Source organism: Cherax quadricarinatus, chromosome 28, assembly GCF_038502225.1.
Source record: "Cherax quadricarinatus isolate ZL_2023a chromosome 28, ASM3850222v1, whole genome shotgun sequence".
Taxonomy (NCBI): Eukaryota; Metazoa; Arthropoda; class Malacostraca; order Decapoda; family Parastacidae; genus Cherax; species Cherax quadricarinatus.
This window is the reverse complement of record NC_091319.1, coordinates 30,274,791-30,298,873: the sequence shown is the minus strand read 5'-3', so window position 1 is coordinate 30,298,873 and position 24,083 is coordinate 30,274,791. Positions and strand designations below refer to the sequence as shown.

The following is a 24,083-nucleotide window of genomic DNA, read 5'->3' as shown; positions in this document are numbered from 1 at the left end:
ATTCCGACATGTGATTCGGTCAGGTTTCTGGACCTGCTCTTTCACCGCCGGCTGACGTGGAAACCACACATTTCTTCGTTAAAGACAACTTGTCATGGTCGGCTAAACCTCCTTAAGGTTCTTGCACATCGTTCATGGGGAGCAGATCGTCGCACTCTCCTCCGTTTGCATTCCACCCTAGTCTTGTCCAAGCTAGATTATGGTGACCAGATCTATTCTGCGGCCTCTCCCGCAACTCTAAGTTAGATCTTATTCATCACCAAGATCTCTGCCTGTGCCTCGGTGCCTTTCGTTCGTCCCCTGTTGAGAGCCTCTATACAGAGGCGAATTTTCCAACCCTGTCTGATCGCCGTGATGCTCATTGCCTTCGCTATTATGTTCGATCCCATGACCTCTACAATACTTCCATATATAGGATAGTCACTGATGTTAGTAAACGTTCTTTATTTGTTCATCGCCCCTGTTTACTCCGTCCCTTTTCTCTCCGCCTACATTCGCTCTTGTCTTCTCTTCAGTTACCACTTCTCTATGTTCATGTAGCCTCTCACTTTTCCCTACCCCCTTGGAAAGTCCAGGCTGTTCATATCTGTTCTTTCCCACTGCCATGCTCAAAAGCCCAACTACCTATGGTAGCTTCCTGCTCTCTTTTTTTTTTGAACACTTCTGCTCTTCTCATGCTATCGCAGTCTTCTGATATCGTCGGATCCGCAGCAGTGTTTCTGGACAGTGTCATGCGAGGGCATTTATTACCCTCTGCCAGCATTTTTACAGCTGAATTGTATGCCATTCTTGTAGCACTTATCCGTATTGCATTTATGCGTGTGTCACTATTTGTAGTCATTTCAGACTCCCTTAGTGCTTTACTGGCTATATGGAAATTTGACACACCTCACCCCCTAGTTCTTCATATCCATCTTCGGTTATGCCTTATCTCTAGCAAGCACAGAGATATTGCTTTTTGCTTGGTCCCTGGTCATGTTGACATACAGGCCAATGAACAGGCAGACACTGCTGCACAGTCAGTACATGACCTCCCAATTTCATGTAGAGGTGTTCCATTCACGGACTATTTTGCTGTAATTGCTACCCATCTTCGCACCCGTTGGCAACAACGTTGGTCTGATCCGCTCCATAACAAACTTCATTCTGTTAAGCCAAGTATAGGTTTCTGGCCGTCTTCTTGTAAACGGTGTCGAGGTTGGGAGACTACTCTCTCAGGTCATCGCATCGGCCACACTCGTCTTATTCACGGCTGTCTCATGGAGAGGCGTCCTGTTCCTCTCTGTGAGAATTGTCAAGTTCCAGTATCTGTTAGCCACATTCTGTTGGACTGCCCACTCTATCAACGAGCATGCAGAATTTACCTTCAACGTCGTCTCAGATCTGCTGCCCTTTCCTTACCTTCCCTTCTTGTTGACGGACCCTCCTTTAATCCAGACTCTCTCATTGCCGTTTTGACAGCAACTGATATGCTACACAAACTCTGATGATGTCTCTGGCACTCTTCTCAGCCCTTTCCATCTTAATCTCCAGCTAAATCTCCAGCTACCCCTGCACTATCCACTGCCCTGCATCACTTCATAACCTAATAATCATCTCTTTCCCTCTTCCTACTCATTACCCCTGCATCCTTCCCTGCCCTGTTGTGTTGTATAACCCTTGTGGTTTAGCGCTTGTTTCTGATTATAATAATAATTCTGTGTCTCCGGGTAAACCATGAACTCCCTCTCGTCTTCCCATTGTTTCTGTTGCCCCTGAGTATGAGCTTCTTTGCCTCACTGCACATTGTGGCCACATGTTTCATCATTGCATACAAGATTAACCTCATGCCTGTGTAGTGTACTCACCTAGTTGAGGTTGCGGGGGTCGAGTCCGAGCTCCTGACCCCGCCTCTTCACTGATCGCTACTAGGTCACTCTCCCTGAACCGTGAGCTTTATCATACCTCTCCTTAAAGCTATGTATGGATCCTGCCTCCACTACATCGCTTCCCAAACTATTCCACTTACTGACTACTCTGTGGCTGAAGAAATACTTCCTAACATCCCTGTGATTCATCTGTGTCTTCAACTTCCAACTGTGTCCCCTTGTTACTTGTCCAATCTCTGGAACATCCTGTCTTTGTCCACCTTGTCAATTCCTCTCAGTATTTTGTATGTCGTTATCATGTCCCCCCTATCTCTCCTGTCCTTCAGTGTCGTCAGGTTGATTTCCCTTAACCTCTCCTCGTAGGACATACCTCTTAGCTCTGGGACTAGTCTTGTTGCAAACCTTTGCACTTTCTCTAGTTTCTTTACGTGCTTGGCTAGGTGTGGGTTCCAAACTGGTGCCGCATACTCCAATGTGGGCCTAACGTACACGGTGTACAGGGTCCTGAACGATTCCTTATTAAGATGTCGGAATGCTATTCTGAGGTTTGCTAGGCGCCCATATGCTGCAGCAGTTATTTGGTTGATGTGCGCTTCGGGAGATGTGCCTGGTGTTATACTCACCCCAAGATCTTTTTCCTTGAGTGAGGTTTGTAGTCTCTGGCCCCCTAGACTGTACTCCGTCTGCGGTCTTCTTTGCCCTTCCCCAATCTTCATGACTTTGCACTTGGTGGGATTGAACTCCAGGAGCCAATTGCTGGACCAGGTCTGCAGCCTGTCCATATCCCATTGTAGTTCTGCCTGGTCTTCGATCGAGTGAATTCTTCTCATCAACTTCACGTCATCTGCAAACAGGGACACCTCAGAGTCTATTCCTTCCGTCATGTCGTTCACAAATACCAGAAACAGCACTGGTCCTAGGACTGACCCCTGTGGGACCCCGCTGGTCACAGGTGCTCACTCTGACACCTCGCCACGTACCATGACTCGCTGCTGTCTTCTTGACAAATATTCCTTGATCCATTGTAGTGCCTTCCCTGTTATCCCTGCTTGGTCCTCCAGTTTTTGCACCAATCTCTTGTGTGGAACTGTGTCAAACGCCTTCTTGCAGTCCAAGAATATGCAATTCACCCACCCCTCTCTCTCTTGTCTTACTGCTGTCACCATGTCATAGAACTCCAGTAGGTTTGTGACACGGGATTTCCCGTCCCTGAAACCATGTTGGCTGCTGTTCATGAGATCATTTCTTTCTAGGTGTTCCACTACTCTTCTCCTGATAATCTTCTCCATGATTTTGCATACTATACATGTCAGTGACACTGGTCTGTAGTTTAATGCTTCATGTCTGTCTCCTTTTTTAAAGATTGGGACTACATTTGCTGTCTTCCATGCCTCAGGCAATCTCCCTGTTTCGACAGATGTATTGAATATTGTTGTTAGGGGTACACATAGCGCCTCTGCTCCCTCTCTCAATACCTATGTGTGTGTGTGTGTGTGTGTGTGTGTGTGTGTGTGTGTGTGTGTGTGTGTGTGTGTGTGTGTGTGTGTGTGTATGTGTGCGTGTGTGTGTGTGTGCATGCTTATGCGTGTCTGAATATCTTGTTTTAGAATATGTAATGTTCATTATTCGAGGTAAACTTTGTTACGTGATATATATTCATATGCATTTATGTATGTATGTACGTATATATATATATATATATATATATATATATATATATATATATATATATATATATATATATATATATATATATATATATATATATATATATATATATATATATATATTATTATATTATTAACACACTAGCCGATTCCCACCAAGGCAGGGTGGCCCGAAAAAGAAAAACTTTCACCATCATTCACTCCATCACTGTCTTGCCAGAAGGGTGATTTAAACTACAGTTTTTAAACTGCAACATTAAGACCCCTCCTTCAGAGTGCAGGCACTGTACTTCCCATCTCCAGGACTCAAGTCCGGCCTGCCGGTTTCCCTGAATCCCTTCATAAATGTTACTTTGCTCACACTCCAACAGCACGTCAAGTATTAAAAACCATTTGTCTCCTTTCACTTCTATCAAACACGCTCACGCATGCCTGCTGGAAGTCCAAGCCCCTCGCACACAAAACCTCCTTTACCCCCTCCCTCCAACCTTTCCTAGGCCGACCCGTACCCTGCCTTCCTTCCACTACAGACTGATACGCTCTTGAAGTCATTCTGTTTCGCTCCATTCTCTCTACATGTCCGAACCACCTCAGTAACCCTTCCTCAGCCCTCTGGACAACAGTTTTGGTAATCCCGCACCTCCTCCTAACTTCCAAACTACGAATTCTCTGCATTATATTCACACCACACATTGCCCTCAGACATGACATCTCCACTGCCTCCAGCCTTCTCCTCGCTGCAACATTCATCACCCATGCTTCACACCCACATAAGAGCATTGGTAAAACTATGCTCTCATACATTCCCCTCTTTGCCTCCAAGGACAAAGTTCTTTGTCTCCACAGACTCCTAAGTGCACCGCTCACCCTTTTCCCCTCATCAATTCTATGATTCACCTCATCTTTCATAGACCCATCCGCTGACACGTCCACTCCCAAATATCTGAATACATTCACCTCCTCCATACTCTCTCCCTCCAATCTGATATCCCATTATATATATATATATATATATATATATATATATATATATATATATATATATATATATATATATATATATATATATATATAATGGGTCCACCTCTGGTGCAAATTATGGAACCCATAGCCTCGGAGAAGTGGATAAAAAGGCTACAAGAAAGAATATTTGGATTTCTTTCTGAAGCCGTTTGAATATTCCACTTCCTCTACCACCCCATCTTTTTATATTTTTTCTTTACCAATAGGAATATTTTATTACATAATATGGTACAGAAGATTTAAGAGATACATTGTTGATATAAAGGTGGCATATACGGTACATGTTACGTGTGTATCACCGATTATAAGGCGAAAATCTCATCCAGCTCCTCAGAGCTGGGGCGTGTGCCCAAAATACAGCAGGCATTACCCCTTTGAACAGCCGCACTGAGCCGCTGGAACAGAAAACTAGCTCTCCTGGGATCCCTAGTTGCCCCGATGAGTCTTTTTCCCAGCTCCTTAAGGAATTTAGATGCATTCTTTCCCCATGAGCCAAGGGTCTCTGAGCCTATGGGAACAAACATATAATGATGGGCAAGTTGTCCATATTTTCTAGACTTTTGGGACTCCCTGAAGCTGGCAGCTGCCCCTCCTTCCTCCCTGGTGTATTGGAGATAGGTATCAGCCAAGGTAGATACACATGTATAGTCTCACACCACCTGCTTCCCGTCTGTCCAGGCTTGAAGCATGATAACATCTGGACGCTTCTGGTTGCCATCAGATCTGCATAGCTGGGGTGGCTCCCTTACTGCTGGGCATCCGGCTGTTGTGAGGCTCCTCTTGATAATGTTATTAACCTCTTCATGTCTTGCAGTCTTTCCCTCGGATTTACGGCACACAAGACCATGGTACCCGAATCGGTCTGCTGCTTTGCTGCCACAAATACACCTGTGTTCGGCGAAAACAGGGGTGGCAAGTCGAAGGGCAACACCGATACGGATGGTCTGTGGGTAGAGGCGTGTGCCAAGGCTGGAGTTGGAGAACAGCCAACAGAAAGTCCCCTGCATGAAGGGCTCTCACTGCCAGGAGGCGGGCTCTATCCTTCCCTGACACACTCTGAAGCATTGTTGAGGCTATATTTTTCACTATTGGACCATCCTAGTGCGATTGTTTGTAGTCGTTGGGGGGAGCAGGTCTGGTTTCAGAGCCCGTTAGATTATCCCAGATCATGGCTCAGTCAATGAACTTTTGGTCCTGGACTCCAATTTTGTCCCTAAGATGTTCAGGGAAAATCGCTGCTACAAGCCCTCTGGATGCAATACATGTGGACAGAATAGCAGGTAGCGCAATCTGTGATGACTGTAGGACACCAATGCCTCCTAGCCTGACTGAAAGTGTAGCTTGGTTCCACTGCCCGTCTTCTAGAGTAAAGTTAAGTACTTTCGTAAAAATCTGCCTCAGGATACTGTCATATTTGTGCAGTATAGGGTTATCATATGAAGGTGCACATCTTAGGAAATATGTCAACCTGGGCAGAGTCAAGCGCTTTGTGAGAAGGTACAAGGCATCGTGGGTGTCCAGATTGCCTATTCGTTGTTCCATTCTCCTTAACTCTTCCAATTTCTTCCTGAGAATTGTGTCGATGGCATTGCTTCCCAGACGTGCTCCTAGCAAGACACTATTTGTGGGGGCAATGACTGCTGCTCCTGGTAGTTTTAATCTCACTGCATTTATCACTTGTTGACTGACTGAGATGATTTCACATTTGGATGGATTCAGGATGAGACCCATTTCCTGTCCCCGTGTCATTACCTATGCAAGATCATGTAGGAGGAGCTCCTTTGCACCTGCTAGTGTGCCATCATCTAGAAACCAGATGTTTAGCTCGTTGGTCAGTCTGACTGTGATTTCCCTAACAGTGTACTTGGCTCTGTGAAGACCTGTTTGCGCGCTCTCTAGAATTGAAGCAAGATGCCCTCCATCGAGCAACTTTACCAACAGCTTAAGGAAGAATTGAGGTTGGCGAATATGGAAATTCGGCGACTGACCGAGGAAAACAAAAAGATTCGTAGTAGTCCTCCTGTTTTGAGTCCTCAGGTCAAGAAGGGAAACTGGTCAGTGGCTGTACAGCAGGGAAAGAAGTTGACGATCAAGAAAACGAATGGAAAGGTAGAAACGATGAAGAAGAAAGAGACTGCCGTGGAAACTGTTGTGGAAACATCTAATACATTCTCAGTGCTACCCGACGAATGTGAGTCGACTACTGGGAACGTCACGACGAACGACACGAAGGAAGGTACGAATATTGTTGTTGTTGGGGATAGCCAAATTAGGTATATGGATAGGGCGTTCTGCTTGAAGGACAGGAGTAGGAGACAGAGAGTTTGCTTTCCTGGGGCTGGGATGGAGGATATTGTTAGCCGTCTGGATGACATCATGAGAGGTAATGGGAGCAATCCTATTATCTGTCTCAGTGCTGGAGGCAACGATGTTGGCAGACGTAGGAGTGAAGACCTGATTAGCAGGTATAGGTCAGCAATAGAAATAATTAGGAGTAAGGGTGGGAACCCTCTTATATGTGGTATTTTGCCAAGGAGGGGAGTTGGAAATGAATGGTTGTCCAGGGCAATTGGTGTCAATTGCTGGCTGGACAAATACTGTAAGGAAAATGCGGTAACATTCATTGACAACTGGGACCTCTTCTATGGCAGAAGTGACATGTATGCCAGGGATGGGGTTCATTTATCTAGGTGTGGGGTGGGAGCACTGGCAACTGCAGTGGGGGGAGCAGTTAGGACTTTAAACTAGGAATAGTGGTATGGGTTTTGGCAGGAAAACAGTGAAGTCCCAGTGTAGTAATATTACGAGTTCTAGGGGAACTAGTAATAATAAGAACGAGGTAGATATTGAAAAGCCAGGGACCTTGGGTGATAAGGACAGTAATAGGTTTAGTAGAAAAATAGAAATGAGCAGGAAGGGTAAAGAGAAAGGAGAGTCTTTCAATGTTTATTATGCTAATTGCCGTAGTGCTAGGAATAAGATGGACGAGTTGAGATTAGTTGCTAGTGCAGGTAACATTGATGTATTTGCCTTAACTGAGACGTGGTTTAATTCAAAAAGTCGGGACATGCCTGCGGAATGTCATATTCAGGGTTTTAAATTGTTCCAAGAAGATAGAAGTATTGGGAAGGGGGTGGGGTGGCATTGTATGTCCGAGATCGCTTGAACTGTTGCATAAAAACGGGTATTAAGTCTGAAGTAACACATACAGAGTCTGTTTGGATAGAATTTTCAGAGGGGCATGAAAAACTGATTTTAGGAGTGATATACCGTCCCCCAAACTTAGATAGGGACCAAGGGAAACTACTATGGGAGGAAACTGTTAAGGCCACAAGGCACGATAATGTAGTAATTCTAGGAGACTTTAACTTTAGTCATGTTGATTGGAATTTCTTGACTGGGAATTTAGAATCATACGACTTCTTAGAAGTATTTCAGGATTGTTTTTTGAAGCAGTTTGTGACAGAACCTACAAGGGGAAATAACCTGCTTGACTTTGTTATGGCAAACAATGAATCCCTTGTTAATAATTTAGAAATTTCAGAGGAACTGGGCGCTAGCGACCACAAATCAATTACATTTAGCATTGAATGGAAGTACGATAGTAGCGATAACTCAGTAACAGTCCCAGATTTTCGCTTAGCAGATTACGATGGGCATAGAGAACACTTATCATCTGTTGACTGGGGTAACGAAGAGAGCTATCAATATGACAGTTTTCTGAACACTATACATGCTGCTCAAAGAGCGTTTATCCCATATAAAGAAATTAGATCAAATAGAAATGACCCAAAATGGATGAATAATAGGCTCAAATATCTACTAGGGCATAAGAAAGGAATTTATAGGCGTATCAAAGGAGGTGAGGGTCATCTTATGAATCAGTATATTGACATTAAGAGGGACATTAAAAAGGGGATAAGAAAAGCTAAAAGGGACTATGAAATTAAAGTTGCTAGGGATTCTAAAACTAACCCAAAATTTTTTTTCCAGGTCTATAGAACAAAAGTTAGAGATAAGATAGGTCCCCTTAAAAATAACTATGGGCACCTTACTGACAAAGAGAATGAAATGTGCTTGATTTTAAATAATTATTTTCTCTCAGTTTTTACACAGGAAGACACTAACAATATTCCAGTAATTAATTTTTACAGTGGGCTAGAAGAAGATAAATTATGTAACATCACAGTCACTAGTGAGATGGTTGTGAAGCAGATAGACAGACTGAAGCAAAACAAGTCGCCGGGTCCTGATGAGGTTTTTTCAAGGGTTCTTAAGGAATGCAAAATGGAACTCTGTGAACCATTAACTAATATTTTTAATTTATCTCTTCAAACAGGTGTAGTGTCTGATATGTGGAAGATGGCTAATGTAATTCCTATTTTTAAAACAGGGGACAAGTCGTGTCATGGCTCACTGACAGGAAGCAGAGAGTGTCCATAAATGGGGTAAATTCCGAGTGGGGATCTGTAACAAGTGGCGTTCCACAGGGATCAGTCTTGGCCCGTTGTTGTTTATAATATATATCAATGATCTTGATGAGGGAATTACTAGTGATATGAGCAAATTCGCCTATGACACAAATATAGGTAGGATAATTGATTCAAACGTAGATGTTATGGAACTTCAGGAGGATTTAAACAAATTCTATTCTTGGTCAGAAAAGTGGCAGATGCAGTTCAATGTAGATAAATGCAAGGTTCTGAAGCTTGGGAGTGCCCATAACCCTAGTACTTATAAGTTAAATGATGTAGAACTTAGCCATACAGATTGCGAAAAGGACTTGGGGGTTATGGTGAGCAGCAACCTTAAACCAAGACAGCAATGCCTAAGTGTACGTAATAAGGCAAATAGATTACTGGGATTTATATCAAGAAGTGTAAGCAACAGAAGTCCAGAGGTCATACTGCAGCTTTATACATCATTAGTAAGGCCTCACCTAGATTATGCAGCTCAGTTCTGGTCTCCGTATTACAAAATGGACATAAATTCGTTAGAAAACATTCAGCGTAGGATGACTAAATTAATACATAGCATTAGAAATCTTCCTTATGAAGAAAGATTGAAGAATCTTAAGTTACATTCACTTGTTAGACGAAGAATGAGGGGAGACCTGATCGAAGTGTATAAGTGGAAGATAGGTATTAATAAAGGGGATATTAATAAGGTCTTGAGGATGTTTCTCCAAGAGAGAACCCGCAGTAATGGATTTAAATTAGATAAATTTAGATTTAGAAAGGACATAGGAAAGTATTGGTTTGGAAATAGGGTAGTTGATGAGTGGAACAGTCTACCTAGTTGGGTTATTGAGGCTGGGACTTTGGGTAGTTTCAAATCTAGGTTGGATAAGTACATGAGTGGGAGGGGTTGGACTTGAGTGGGACTTTGACATCAGAGCTTATTTCTTGGGTGGCATTGAAAATTGGGTTGGGCAAATGTTTTGTTAGTGGGATGAATTATAAAGGACCTGCCTAGTATGGGCCAGCAGGCCTCCTACAGTGTTCCTCCTTTCTTATGTTCTTATGTTCTTATGTTCTTATACAGAAGAGAAATGGTGCAAGAGGTTCTCCTTGATGGACACTCTCTGATGATGTGATTTCATGCTCTCCAAAGAGAAGCATTGATTCCTTGCTATACCAAGCTGAAACAAAAGGGAAGAGACCAGGGAAATGTACTGCTGCTAATGCCACGTTTCTATTCAGGAGATTGAATGCATTCTTGAAATCTAATTTTACCACTGCATTGTCCTCAGGCAGGTTGTTGATATACTCCCTTGTTGCATGAACCGCTGCTTCACTTCCTTGAGAGACCCCAAAGCCAAGCTGGTTTGGTTGAAGCATCATGGCTGCCTGTGCACGAATACTTCGGACAGCAGCTTTGGATACGAGGTGGCGTAACGTATTGCCTACTGAAATTGGCCGAATTCCTTCATCTTTTTTTTAAGTACACAAAGTGTTGCACCAAAAAAGAAAGGTCTAATTTCATCAGGAATCAGACCGGCCAAGGAATTGTTGACGTACCTTGTGATATCTGAAAGCAGTGTCTCTGCAATTTCCACAATAACTGGATTAACCATTTCCTTTAAATGCTGTGGCCTTATTCTAGTGTAACCCCCAGCAGAGCCAGACGGGAAAGACATTATTGCTTTGTAAATGTCTGAGTCTTCCACAATCAATGGTTCCACAGTGGGGACAGAGGTGTTGGAACTGTTGGTACCACTGGTTTCCCTGGCAGGGTGCTTTCCTCTAAGTGCTTCAGCTGTGTCAGCATCCCTGGGAGCAACTGTATCTTCACTGGTAATAATTCTGATTGCCCCCACTGTGTTGCCCTCTTCAATTTTCTTGCTCACCTGGACTCTGACTTTTTCTCTGTCATTTGGTAGATGATCTATCATTCCCTAACAAATAGAAGTAAGCAGAGTAAAGTCTGAGGCGCTTACTGTGAAAAGCTCTGCTCCATAAGGCACAGTACTCGCTCCCATCCCGTTCCTCATCCTCATATCTGACATAGACAGGGATGTAAACCACAGCACCGTGTCTTCCTTTGCAGATGACACCGAAATTTGCATGACAGTGTCCTCCATTGAAAACATTGCAAAACTCCGGGCGGACATCAACCAAATCCTTAAATATATATATATATATATATATATATATATATATATATATATATATATATATATATATATATATATATATATATATGTATGTATATATATATATATATATATATATATATATATATATATATATATATATATATATATATATATATATATATGCAATAAGATCACAGTAAACAGGTGATTTTAGAATATGCAAAACAACCACTGTGAAAGAATAGAGAAATTCCAAGCGCTTTCGTGACTACTCACATTATCAAGGAACTATGAAAGTAAAGCATCAAAGGAAGGTATATAAGGGGTCTAGCCAACACCTCACTATCAGATCCCACAACAATTAAACACCTGACGCACGACTCATAAGAAAGGGAACACTGCAGCAGGCCCGCCGGCCCAACTAGACAGGTCCTTCACACAACCCACCAACAAACTATTCTTCCCAAGAAATAAGAAATTTAAAAAAATTATTATTTGTCCAGTGTATTATTAAATTCTTCCCAAATTCTATTAATTATAAATGGATCTAATTTATATAAACCAAAGGAAATATTCATATTATTGTCAAAACTGCTTTTTGTGAAACAAGATTCAATTATATTCCAGTCGACCATGGACTTGCTTGATACTACTTTCTCAACTTTTTGAAAATCAATTGGATGGTTAAAATCTATTACATGTATAAACAGAGCATTGGAATCTTGTCCAGTTTTAATGCTATATTTATGTTGTTTTAATCTTAGTGCGAGATTTTTACCAATTTGACCGTAATAAACTTTATCGCAAATTTTACAAGGAATCTTATAGACACATCCATCAGCATTTTGGGGGGAATTCTTTATCAAAAGTTTTTTTTACTGTATCAAGATTTTTGAATACAACTTTAATATTAAAAGTCTTAAGAAGAGAAGGCATATCAACCAAGCTTTCATGGTAAGGGAGAACCAACATATTTTTAGTTGAATAAGGCTGGTTGTCCCTTTTTGGATTGTAAAAAGTATTTCTAGCATCTTTAAAAGATTTATCAATTACATTTCTTGGGTATTTCAAATCATTACCTATTTCATAAATTTTGGATATTTCCTCATCTATGAGTTCATAGATGAGGAAATGGGTAGTAGATTGGCAGACAGCAACCGCCCAGGGAGGTACTACCGTCCTGCCAAGTGAGTGTAAAACTAAAGCCTGTAATTGTTTTACATGATGGTAGGATTGCTGGTGTCCATTTTTCTGTCTCATAAATATGCAAGGTTTCAGGTACGTCTTGCTACTTCTACTTACACTTAGGTCACACTACACATACATGTACAAGCATATAAATATACACACATCCCTCTGGGTTTTCTTCTATTTTCTTTCTAGTTCTTATTCTTGTTTATTTCCTCCTATCTCCATGGGGAAGTGGAACAGAATTCTTCCTCCGTAAGCCATGCGTGTCGTAAGAGGCGACCGAAATGCCGGGAGCAAGGGGCTGGTAACCCCTTCTCCTGCATATATTACTAAATTTGAAAGGAGAAACTTTCGGTTTTCCTTTTGGGCCACCCCACCTCGGTGGGATACGGCCGGTGTGTTGAAAGATATATATATATATATATATATATATATATATATATATATATATATATATATATATATATATATATATATATATATATATATTAATAAACAAAATACATTTACAGAAAAAAACATAAACATGAATACAATGGCACAATGTATCAAAGATGATGAATTTCCTCCAGCTCCTCCGAGGCTGGACGTGAGCCAAGTATGCAGCAAGCATTTCCCCTCTGGATGGCGACGCTGAGGCGCTGGAACATGAAAGTGGCTGCCCTTGGGTCCCTGGTGGTGTCGATGAGTCTGGAACCCAATTCTTTAAGGAAACGTGTGGCATTTTTTCCCCATGATCCCAAGGTCTCTGATCCCACTGGGACAAATTGATACTGTTGGCTAATGTCCCTGTACTTGCTGATCTTGTACTCCTCCCTGTGGTCAGCAGCTCCTCCCTGTCGCCCCACACTGTGATGGATATAGGTGTCAGCCAGTGTGGACACACAGGTATAGTCCCATGCTAAGAGCTTGCCATTCTTCCAAGGATAGATGGTGATCCCGTCGGGGCGGTTTGCTGGGTTGTGGGTATTGTTTGCTGCAAGTGATCGTGGCTCCCTCTCGGCAGGGCATCCAGCTGTAGCAAGGGTTCTCTTAATGATGTCGTTGACCTCATTGTGTCTTGCATGCCAGCCCTTGGTTTTGGAACAGTTAAGACCATGTAGACCGTATTGGTCTGCTTGCACTTCGCCGTAAATACACATATATTCTGTGTGAATTGGGGCAGCAAGGCGCAGAGCCACTGCAATACGGAGGGTCTTAGGGTCGAGTCGCGTTCCCATTGCCGATATGGGAACTGTTTGGAGGAAGTCCCCGGAGTGAGGTGCACTCACAGCCTGGAGACGGGCAATCTCCCTATCTGATGTTGCAGCCCTGAGCATGTTGGCAAGCACCTTTTCAGCAATTGGGCTATCCCAGCTTGACTGTTTGTGAGCCAGTGCTGCACTAGGGTTTGGTGCTGGAGCAGCAAGAGTCTCCCATTCGGTGATGGCACTGACATAGCTAGGGTCTTCTATTCCTGCTGAGTCACTGAGGGTGTCAGGAAGAATTTGTCTTATCAACTCGTTTGATGCAATGGAAGAGGATAGGAAAGCTGGTAGAGCAATCTGGGAGGATCTGCGTACTCCTAGCCCTCCAAGCCTGACCGGAAGTGAGGCTTGCAACCACTGTCCATCGTCAAGGGAAAGATTCAATACACTCTCTAGCATGGCCTTCAGGAGAGAGTCATATTCCTTGAGTTTTGGACTGCTGAAGGCTGGGGAGCATCTCAGAAAATAGGTAAGTTTTGGGGTTGACAGGCACCTGGTGAGTAGGTAGAAGGCATCGTGTGTATCAATGTCTTTCATCCTGCTTTCCATCGTCCGGAGGTCTGAGACTTTTTTTCCTAGGACCAGATCGATGGCATTGGACCCAAGAGGAGCACCGAGGAGAGTGCTATTGGCTGGATCAATGGCTCGTGCTCCTGGTAAAACGGTACTAATATTCTGGATCAACTGTTGATTGGTAGAAACTATTTCACATTTGGTGGGGTTTAAAGAAAGGCCAAGGCTTTCTCCCATGTCTTTAATTTTACTGATGTCCTCCAGGAGAGATTCTGTTGTGCCAGCTAGGGTACCGTCGTCCAGGAACCAGATATTGAGCTCGCTGGAGAGTGCCTCCGTGACTTCCTTGATGACCAAACAAAACAGAAAGGGGGCGAGAGGGTCCCCCTGTTGCACGCCCTCACACGAGTCAATTTCATGGTCCCCAAACAATAGTTTGGAAGTCACACTATAACACGATTCTATGAAGGGATAAAGGGAAGGGAAGTTTCTATAAACTGCTTGGAGAGCAGCATCCCTTCTGACTGAGTTGAAAGCAAACTGCGGCAGGCCAGGACTCGACCCTACGAACCTTGTACCGCCTCCAGAGACAGCACAATGTACGTATTACCTTACCACTACGCCACTGATAATTCAAGAAACAAGCACACAGCACGTAGCTATGTGTTCGCCTTGGCCCAAGGACACTCGTGGCAGTGGTATCTTAAGGTCGAGTCCTGGCCTGCGGCAGGCCAGGGCTAATGTTTAATATATATATATATATATATATATATATATATATATATATATATATATATATATATATATATATATATATATATATATATATGCAAAACAACCACTCTGAAAGAATAGAGAAATTCCAAGCGCTTTCGTGACTACTCACATTATCCTTGATAATGTGAATAGTCACGAAAGCGCTTGGAATTTCTCTATTCTTTCAGAGTGGTTGATTTGCATATTCTGAAATCACCTGTTTACTGTGATCTTATTGCATATATATATATATATATATATATATATATATATATATATATATATATATATATATATATATATATATATATATATATATATATATATATATTAACAAATTGGCCGTCTCCTACCGGGGCAGGGTGACCCAAAAAGAAAGAAAATTCCCAAAAAGAAAATACTTTCATCATCATTCAACAAATTCACCTCACTCATACATAATCACTGTTTTTGCAGAGGTGCCCAGAACACAACAGTTCGGAAGCATATACGTATAAAGATACACAGCATATCCCTCCAAACTGCCAATATCTCAAACCCCTCCTTTAAAGTGCAGGCAATATACTTCCCATCTCCAGTACTCAAGTCCGGATATATAAAAACCGGTTTCCCTGAATCGATTCACTAAATATTACCCTGTTCACACTCCAACAGATCGTCAGGTCCCAAATACCATTCGTCTCCATTCACTCTTATCTAACACGCGCACGCATGCTTGCTGGAAGTTCAAGCCCCTCGCCCACAAAACCTCCTTTACCCCCTCCCTCCAACCTTTCCGAGGGCGACCCCTACCCTGCCTTCCTTCCCCTACAGATTTATACGCTCTCCATGTCATTCTACTTTGATTCATTCTCTCTAAATGACCAAACCACCTCAACAACCCCTCTTCAGCCCTCTGACAATACTTTTATTAACTCCACACTTTCTCCTAATTTCAAACTTCGAATTCTCTGCATAATATTTACACCACACATTGCCCTTAGACAGGACATCTGCACCGCCTCCAACCGCCTTCTCGCTGCAGCATTTACAATCAAAGCTTCACACCCATATGAGAGTGTTGGTACCATTATACTTCTATACATTCCCTTCTTTGCCTCCATAGATAATGGTTTTGTTTCCATATATACCTCAATGCACCACTCACCTTTTTTCCTTCATCAATTCTATGGTTAACCTCATCCTTCATACATCCATCCGCTGACACGTCAACTCCCAAATATCTGAAAACATTCACTTCTTCCATACTCCTCCTCTCCAATTTGATATGAAATTTTTCCTTATCTAAATCATTTGATACCCACATCACCTTACTCTTTTCTATGTTCACTTTCAACTTTCTACCTTTACACACTATCCCAAACTCGTCCACTAACCTTTGCAACTTTTCTTCAGAATCTTCCATAAGCACAGTATCATCAGCAAAAAATAACTGTGTCAATTCCCATTTTGTATTTGAATCCCCATAATTTAATCCCACCCCTCTCCTCAACACCCTAGCATTAGACAACCATGGTGACATTACACATCCCTGCCTAAGACCTACTTTTACCGAGAAGTAGTCTCCCTCTCTTCTACACACCCTAACCTGAGCCTCACTATCCTCATAAAAACTCTTTGCAGCATTTAGTAACTTACCACCTATTCCATATACTTGCAACATCTGCCACATTGCTCCCCTATCCACTCTATCATATGCCTTTTCTAAATCCATAAATGCAATGAAAACTTCCCTACCTTTATCGAAATACTGTTCACATATATGCTTCAATGTAAACACTTGATCTACACATCACCTACCCACTCTAAAACCTCCTTGCTCATCCGCAATCCTACATTCTGTCTTGTCTCTAATTCTTTCAGTAATAACCCTACCATACACTTTTCCTGGTATACTCAGCAAACTTATTCCTCTACAATTTTTACGATCTATTTTGTCCCCTTTTCCTTTATATAAAGGAATTATACATGCTCTCTGCCAATCCCTAGGTACCTTCCCCCTTTTCATAGATTTATTAAACATAAATACCAACCATTCCAACACTATATTCCCCCTCCCCATGCTTTTAACATTGCTGTCATGATCCCGTCAGTGTATATATATTATTTTTTTTTTATTATCACACCGGCCGATTCCCACCAAGGCAGGGTGGCCCGAAAAAGAAAAACTTTCACCATCATTCACTCCATCACTGTCTTGCCAGAAGGGTGCTTTACACTACAGTTTTTAAACTGCAACATTAACACCCCTCCTTCAGAGTGCAGGCACTGTACTTCCCATCTCCAGGACTCAAGTCCGGCCTGCCGGTTTCCCTGAATCCCTTCATAAATGTTACTTTGCTCACACTCCAACAGCACGTCAAGTATTAAAAACCATTTGTCTCCATTCACTCCTATCAAACACGCTCACGCATGCCTGCTGGAAGTCCAAGCCCCTCGCACACAAAACCTCCTTTACCCCCTCCCTCCAACCCTTCCTAGGCCGACCCCTACCCCGCCTTCCTTCCACTACAGACTGATACACTCTTGAAGTCATTCTGTTTCGCTCCATTCTCTCTACATGTCCGAACCACCTCAACAACCCTTCCTCAGCCCTCTGGACAACAGTTTTGGTAATCCCGCACCTCCTCCTAACTTCCAAACTACGAATTCTCTGCATTATATTCACACCACACATTGCCCTCAGACATGACATCTCCACTGCCTCCAGCCTTCTCCTCGCTGCAACATTCATCACCCACGCTTCACACCCATATAAGAGCGTTGGTAAAACTATACTCTCATACATTCCCCTCTTTGCCTCCAAGGACAAAGTTCTTTGTCTCCACAGACTCCTAAGTGCACCACTCACTCTTTTTCCCTCATCAATTCTATGATTCACCTCATCTTTCATAGACCCATCCGCTGACACGTCCACTCCCAAATATCTGAATACGTTCACCTCCTCCATACTCTCTCCCTCCAATCTGATATTCAATCTTTCATCACCTAATCTTTTTGTTATCCTCATAACCTTACTCTTTCCTGGATTCACCTTTAATTTTCTTCTTTTGCACACCCTACCAAATTCATCCACCAATCTCTGCAACTTCTCTTCAGAATCTCCCAAGAGCACAGTGTCATCGGCAAAGAGCAGCTGTGACAACTCCCACTTTGTGTGTGATTCTTTATCTTTTAACTCCACGCCTCTTGCCAAGACCCTCGCATTTACTTCTCTTACAACCCCATCTATAAATATATTAAACAACCACGGTGACATCACACATCCTTGTCTAAGGCCTACTTTTACTGGGAAAAAATTTCCCTCTTTCCTACATACTCTAACTTGAGCCTCACTATCCTCGTAAAAACTCTTCACTGCTTTCAGTAACCTACCTCCTACACCATACACTTGCAACATCTGCCACATTGCCCCCCTATCCACCCTGTCATACGCCTTTTCCAAATCCATAAATGCCACAAAGACCTCTTTAGCCTTATCTAAATACTGTTCACTTATATGTTTCACTGTAAACACCTGGTCCACACACCCCCTACCTTTCCTAAAGCCTCCTTGTTCATCTGCTATCCTATTCTCCGTCTTACTCTTAATTCTTTCAATTATAACTCTACCATACACTTTACCAGGTACACTCAACAGACTTATCCCCCTATAATTTTTGCACTCTCTTTTATCCCCTTTGCCTTTATACAAAGGAACTATGCATGCTCTCTGCCAATCCCTAGGTACCTTACCCTCTTCCATACATTTATTAAATAATTGCACCAACCACTCCAAAACTATATCCCCACCTGCTTTTAACATTTCTATCTTTATCCCATCAATCCCGGCTGCCTTACCCCCTTTCATTTTACCTACTGCCTCACGAACTTCCCCCACACTCACAACTGGCTCTTCCTCACTCCTACAAGATGTTATTCCTCCTTGCCCTATACACGAAATCACAGCTTCCCTATCTTCATCAACATTTAACAATTCCTCAAAATATTCCTTCCATCTTCCCAATACCTCTACCTATATATATATATATATATATATATATATATATATATATATATATATATATATATATATTTATATTTTCCTTCCTGTGTTTGTTGCAGGCGTTGGATCGTGACCCTCCTGATGGTAAAGGTATGTGGAAAGTGACAGTTCTCGTCCGAGATGGCCAAGCATCCTCGCTCAGTGGGGAGAAAAGCCAGCGACTTTTTCCTTTTACCTCACGGAAGGCAATAGAAGCAAAGAGCAAGATTGACAGACAGACTCAGACACCGTACTTTGCCAGCTCACTCTCACGGGAACACCCAAAAACAAAGAAGAGGAGTAGGGCTGAGAGAGAGGTATATCCGCCATTCTCTAGAAATTCTCGTGAAACGTTGAGAGAAAATCAGATTGAGAAATTAGTTCGGCAGTCAAACACAGTCACCTCACTTCCCCGAAAGCTAAAGAGAAAGATGAAAGACGAAGAGAGTGGCGAAGAGAACCAGCCAGTAACTTTTCTTCCAGGTCACTTGCATACGTTACAAAAGCGGAGGAAGAGGAAGGAAAGTGAAAGCGAGAGAGGAGACACTCTCATGGGTCTATCAAAGAAGCATCGGGGAGCGACTGTAAATTATGGGAGTGAAAAAGAGCACCCTCAGTTATATACTCACATCAGACTTCCTAGACCATTCAGAAGAGAAATGGAACACCAAAATGAATCTCTCGTTGGTTCTTACCTCCATCATCATTCTACTTTCGTTCTACAACAACCACTTTACACAAACAATGGTAATAACATGAAATTTATTAATAAACGGTTTCCAAGTTCCTCTGGCACATTCACACACATGAAATATATAAGCAAATTGTCAAAAACATCATCTATTGTAAAAGATTTTAAAGTTGTCAACAAAAGTATAGAAGTACTAATGCATAATTCCTTTTCTCATGTAATCTCTTTCACGTCAGCTCAAAAATATGGAGATTCTACATCACTAAAGCAATCACCAATTTCGGATACTCCTGACAAACAGAACAGCCTGATACAAACTGATAGAGAATCATTGTCACTTTCTTTCCCTATTTTTTTGAGAACCGGAAGAAAGAAGAAAAGCAGATTTGCCACGGAACCCAGAAGCAATATTAGTTCTTTAAAAAGTACTAATTCGTCAACACATATTATGAATTTAAACGAAAGGAGTATTGAAAATGACTCCAAAATCACCAACAGCAGCACTTCTTTTGACCCCACTAAAAACGCGGATGTCGACAAAAAATTGATACCTAATAGTAATTACAACTCTAAAAGTCTATTACCTAAATCCTCAGATGTCTCGCTCAACAGTACCGACATTATGCACACATCCATCAAAGCCGCTCGGAACACCAGATCTATTAATTATTTAATGAATAACCACAGTAACAATGGAGCGTTAATCTCAGATCGTGGGGGATGTGAAGATGTCGATACTTTCATCTGGAGGCCTGAATATGGAAGCAGAGACGAAACTGTATATCCTGGAAGCGTGGATGATGGTGGTGATGGTGAAGGACTTGTACATATAGTGGAGACAGTAGTAACGGTGATGGTGAAGGATATCAATGACAATCCTCCAGTCTTCCCCAACACCACAATGTTTGGAGACGTACAGGAGAACGGGCCCATCGGTGAGTAACAGAGTTGCATGCATACTCTTGTATATATAAAATCTTGAGAAGTCTTAAGAAAAATTTAATGCCATCATAAATTTGCGAAAATTAATCTGAACATAATGAAAAACAAATGTATATTATATATTTTAAGTAAAGTTAAATTATTTTAAACTTATTTATGAGATTTTAACAGAATTTGGCTAAGGAAATTACTCTAGTTTACGTTATGTTAGTTGAGGTTTCTAAGTTAGGCATGGTCAAAAATATTTTTCATCATAATCGTCAATTAAAAAATTAATAAGTCAATCTGTGAAAAGAATTTGGGGAGAGTCCATTTATAAGAGCGTTCGGCCAATTAAAAAAGTTGAGCTTATTAGGCCCCATTTACCAGGGGGTCGCAACTACTACAGTTCAAAACTGCAAATATCCTCACCCCTCTTTCATGATTCATTTCCGGCTAACCGGTTTCCCTGAATCCTTTCATACATGTTACCTTGCTCACACTCCAATATCACGTCAGTTCATAGAAACCACTTACCTCCATTTACTCCTGTCAAAGAAGCTTGATGAATGTCTAAGCCCTTCACATACAAAATCTCCTCTATCACCTCATCTCCTTCTATTCTCTAAGCTACGAATTCTCTACATAATATTCACACCACACATTGCCCTTACACACAACGTCTCCGTTAACTCAGTTATGGAAACCGAAATCAAATAAGAGCTAGAACGGAGTATAATACAAATTCTAACCACACAACTGAGCGAAAAACTATTGTGAAGGACTTAGGAGTAATAATCTCAGAAGATCTCACCTTCAAAGATTACAACAGTGTCACTATCACATCTGTGAAGAAAATGATAGGATGCATAATGAGAACCTTTAATTCAAGGGATACCATAGCGAACTTAAATTTCCATAACTTCGTAGAAAATTAACATATTTTAAAGATGAAATTAATTTAGGAATTTTAGAACTAAATTGAATCATTTAGGGTGAAAATTGTTAAACCTAAATGATTCAGTTTGGTTCTGAAATTTCTAGTATAATAACATTTTAAAATATGTTGGTTTTATATTAAGGTATGTAAACTGAATTCAGCTTTAAATCATATAGATTAAAATATCTTTGTTGGGCTATTTAATATTTGTTGTAGATAGAATTTCATATGATACTTATAAAATTATGCTTCACTTTTACTGTAACAGTTTTTTTAAGATTCTGATGATGGATGAAGAACCATCCGAAACGTCAATAAACAAATGGGATATCCTTTAAAAATGGTATTCCGGTATTTTTTTCTACCCGACAAATCTTCTTTTGTACCTTCACCTGACATGTCTTCTAGTATACCTTCACCTGACATGTCTTCTAGTATACCTTCACCTGACATATGTTCTGATATTTTTACCTAACCTTTTCTCCTAATCTCTCATCTAGTTTTCTCCCATTTTCTCCCTTAGTCTATACTTGGCAATGGGCTAGCAGTGAATTATTCCTGCTATTGTATTCTGACTTATTTACTTTTCACTATTATTATTATTATTATTATTATTATTATTATTATTATTATTATTATTATTATTATTATTATTATTATTATCATTATTATCATTATTATTATTATTATTATTATTATTATTATTATTATTATTATTTCAACTATCTGGTTGCATCCCACCGAGGCAGGGTGACCCAAAAAGAATAACGAAAGCATTTCTTTTGAAATTTAGTAATTCATGCAGGAGAAGGGGTTAGCAGCCCTATGCGCCGACACTAGTCTCCTCTTACGACACGCATAGCTTACAGAGGAAGAATTCTTTTCCACATCCCGTGGAGATAAGAGGAAATAAAGAAGAACAAGAACTATTAGGAAAATAGAAGAAAACCCATATAGGTGTATAAATATATATGTGTACATGCATGTGTAGTGTTACCTAAATGTAAGTACAAGTAGTAAGATATACCTTTTATCCTATTATTATTATTATTATAATTATTATTATTATTATTATTATTATTATTATTATTATTATTATTATATAAATATTGGATCTTCGCACTTATCATCAATAATTTTGAATGTATGTGACAGATTTAAATTACTGGTAGCAGATAATATTATCTTTTATGTTCTGATATTAGAATCAGGTAGTGACAAGGTGTCGTCGTAAATTAACAGTAAGATTTGGAGTAGTTTTATTGAAGCCGGAGGGGAGAAAGATGTAAAGATTGATCTAAAATGCAAAATATAGCGCTCTTTCATTTTCATTAATCTACCTCTACCAATACATTCTTTGATCTGTACCTTAACAGTCATCTACCTCTACCTGCCCATTATCTTACCTGTACTCCTCTGTTTCAGATCTTTCTGTGGCAGTTATTGCTGCCTGGGATGCTGACGATGCTTCAGAGGGCACAAACGCCAAGCTCACTTATGCCATCGAGAAGAACGTGATCGATGAGCTTTCCGGTGAGGCCATCTTCTCGGTTCACCCAGAGACAGGGTTGGTGAGAACGGCACTCTGCTGCCTGGATCGAGAGACCACCCCGGAGTATTATATCCAAGTAGTGGCTGCCGATGGAGGTGGTCTCAAAGGTACGTGATCGAGGCATCGGATGTTAAATGCTATGAAGCTAATGATAAAGGCGCATGATAAAGGCTTCGATTTATGATGCAGAGAAGGGTTACCTTTGGCTTTGTGTCTCAATCTGAGGAGAATAGACTTAAGCGAAATGAGAGATATGCGTTTGTTTAAGTTCTGGTGCATGGAGAAAGTTTGAAAAGTGAGTGAGTAGTGGACTTTTAAAATATTGACTATCACACATTAACCAACTTTCAGGGAAGAGAGGAGACCCCTTTTGCGATCAGGTGATGTAAGAAAACCTACAAGTATGACTAGGGGTTGTTCTCGTGGTATAGAGCACCCGGCTCACTCAGGCACTCAAAAATGGCTACCCACTCAGTCTTGTTATGTCCTTCTGCTTATATATCTCCTATTTTTTTTTTAATTTGGTTGGCTCTTTATAAGTATATTTCAGTTCAGTGAGTATCATAAGAAGAGGTAAGTACAATAGATAACACTCGTGGTATAAAGATTTTTTTTATTCACCATGGTAGTAAAACAAGGCATTACTGTAAGATTTTTTAATGGTGACACAAAATCAACAGGCTTATAAAATAGATAATAAAACGTATATTGGCAAACTGTATTTAAAAATCTTTTTTTCATTCTTGGGTAATTACATATACTGTATGTACAGTTGAAACTAATGTACAGGATCATACAGGACTCTCTCTTTGTGCTGTCTACAAGGTTGACTGCAGACTATGCACACAGTATTGATGGAGATAATTTCTGTGAAGACACAATATCCGCAACGTCAGTCAGTTTTTCATCATTGTCGCTTTTCTAAGTTATTGACATTATAAACAGCTGTGATGAATGGTTTTGAAAACCGACAAGTTGAAGAATTGAGACACTTATGCAACACATGGGAATCTTTATTGAAGAAACGTTTCGCCACACAGTGGCTTCATCAGTCCAATACAAAGGAGAAATGGGTAAGGAGAGTAGAAGTAT

The 24,083-nt window shown here is 41.0% G+C and overlaps 1 protein-coding gene across 4 annotated transcripts in view; it reads left to right on the top strand.

Annotated features, from left to right (window-relative positions):
* LOC128693299 (putative neural-cadherin 2) overlaps window positions 1-24,083 on the top strand; it is a 251,714-nt gene that overhangs the window by 23,597 nt on the left and 204,034 nt on the right. For all 4 annotated transcript variants that reach the window (XM_070089515.1, XM_070089514.1, XM_070089513.1 and 1 more), the window contains exons 2-3: window positions 18,968-20,513; window positions 22,865-23,098. In XM_070089515.1, the coding sequence (XP_069945616.1) occupies window positions 19,001-20,513; window positions 22,865-23,098 (1,747 nt within the window). In that variant the 5' untranslated portion in view covers window positions 18,968-19,000. The remainder of the gene's footprint in view (window positions 1-18,967; window positions 20,514-22,864; window positions 23,099-24,083) is intronic.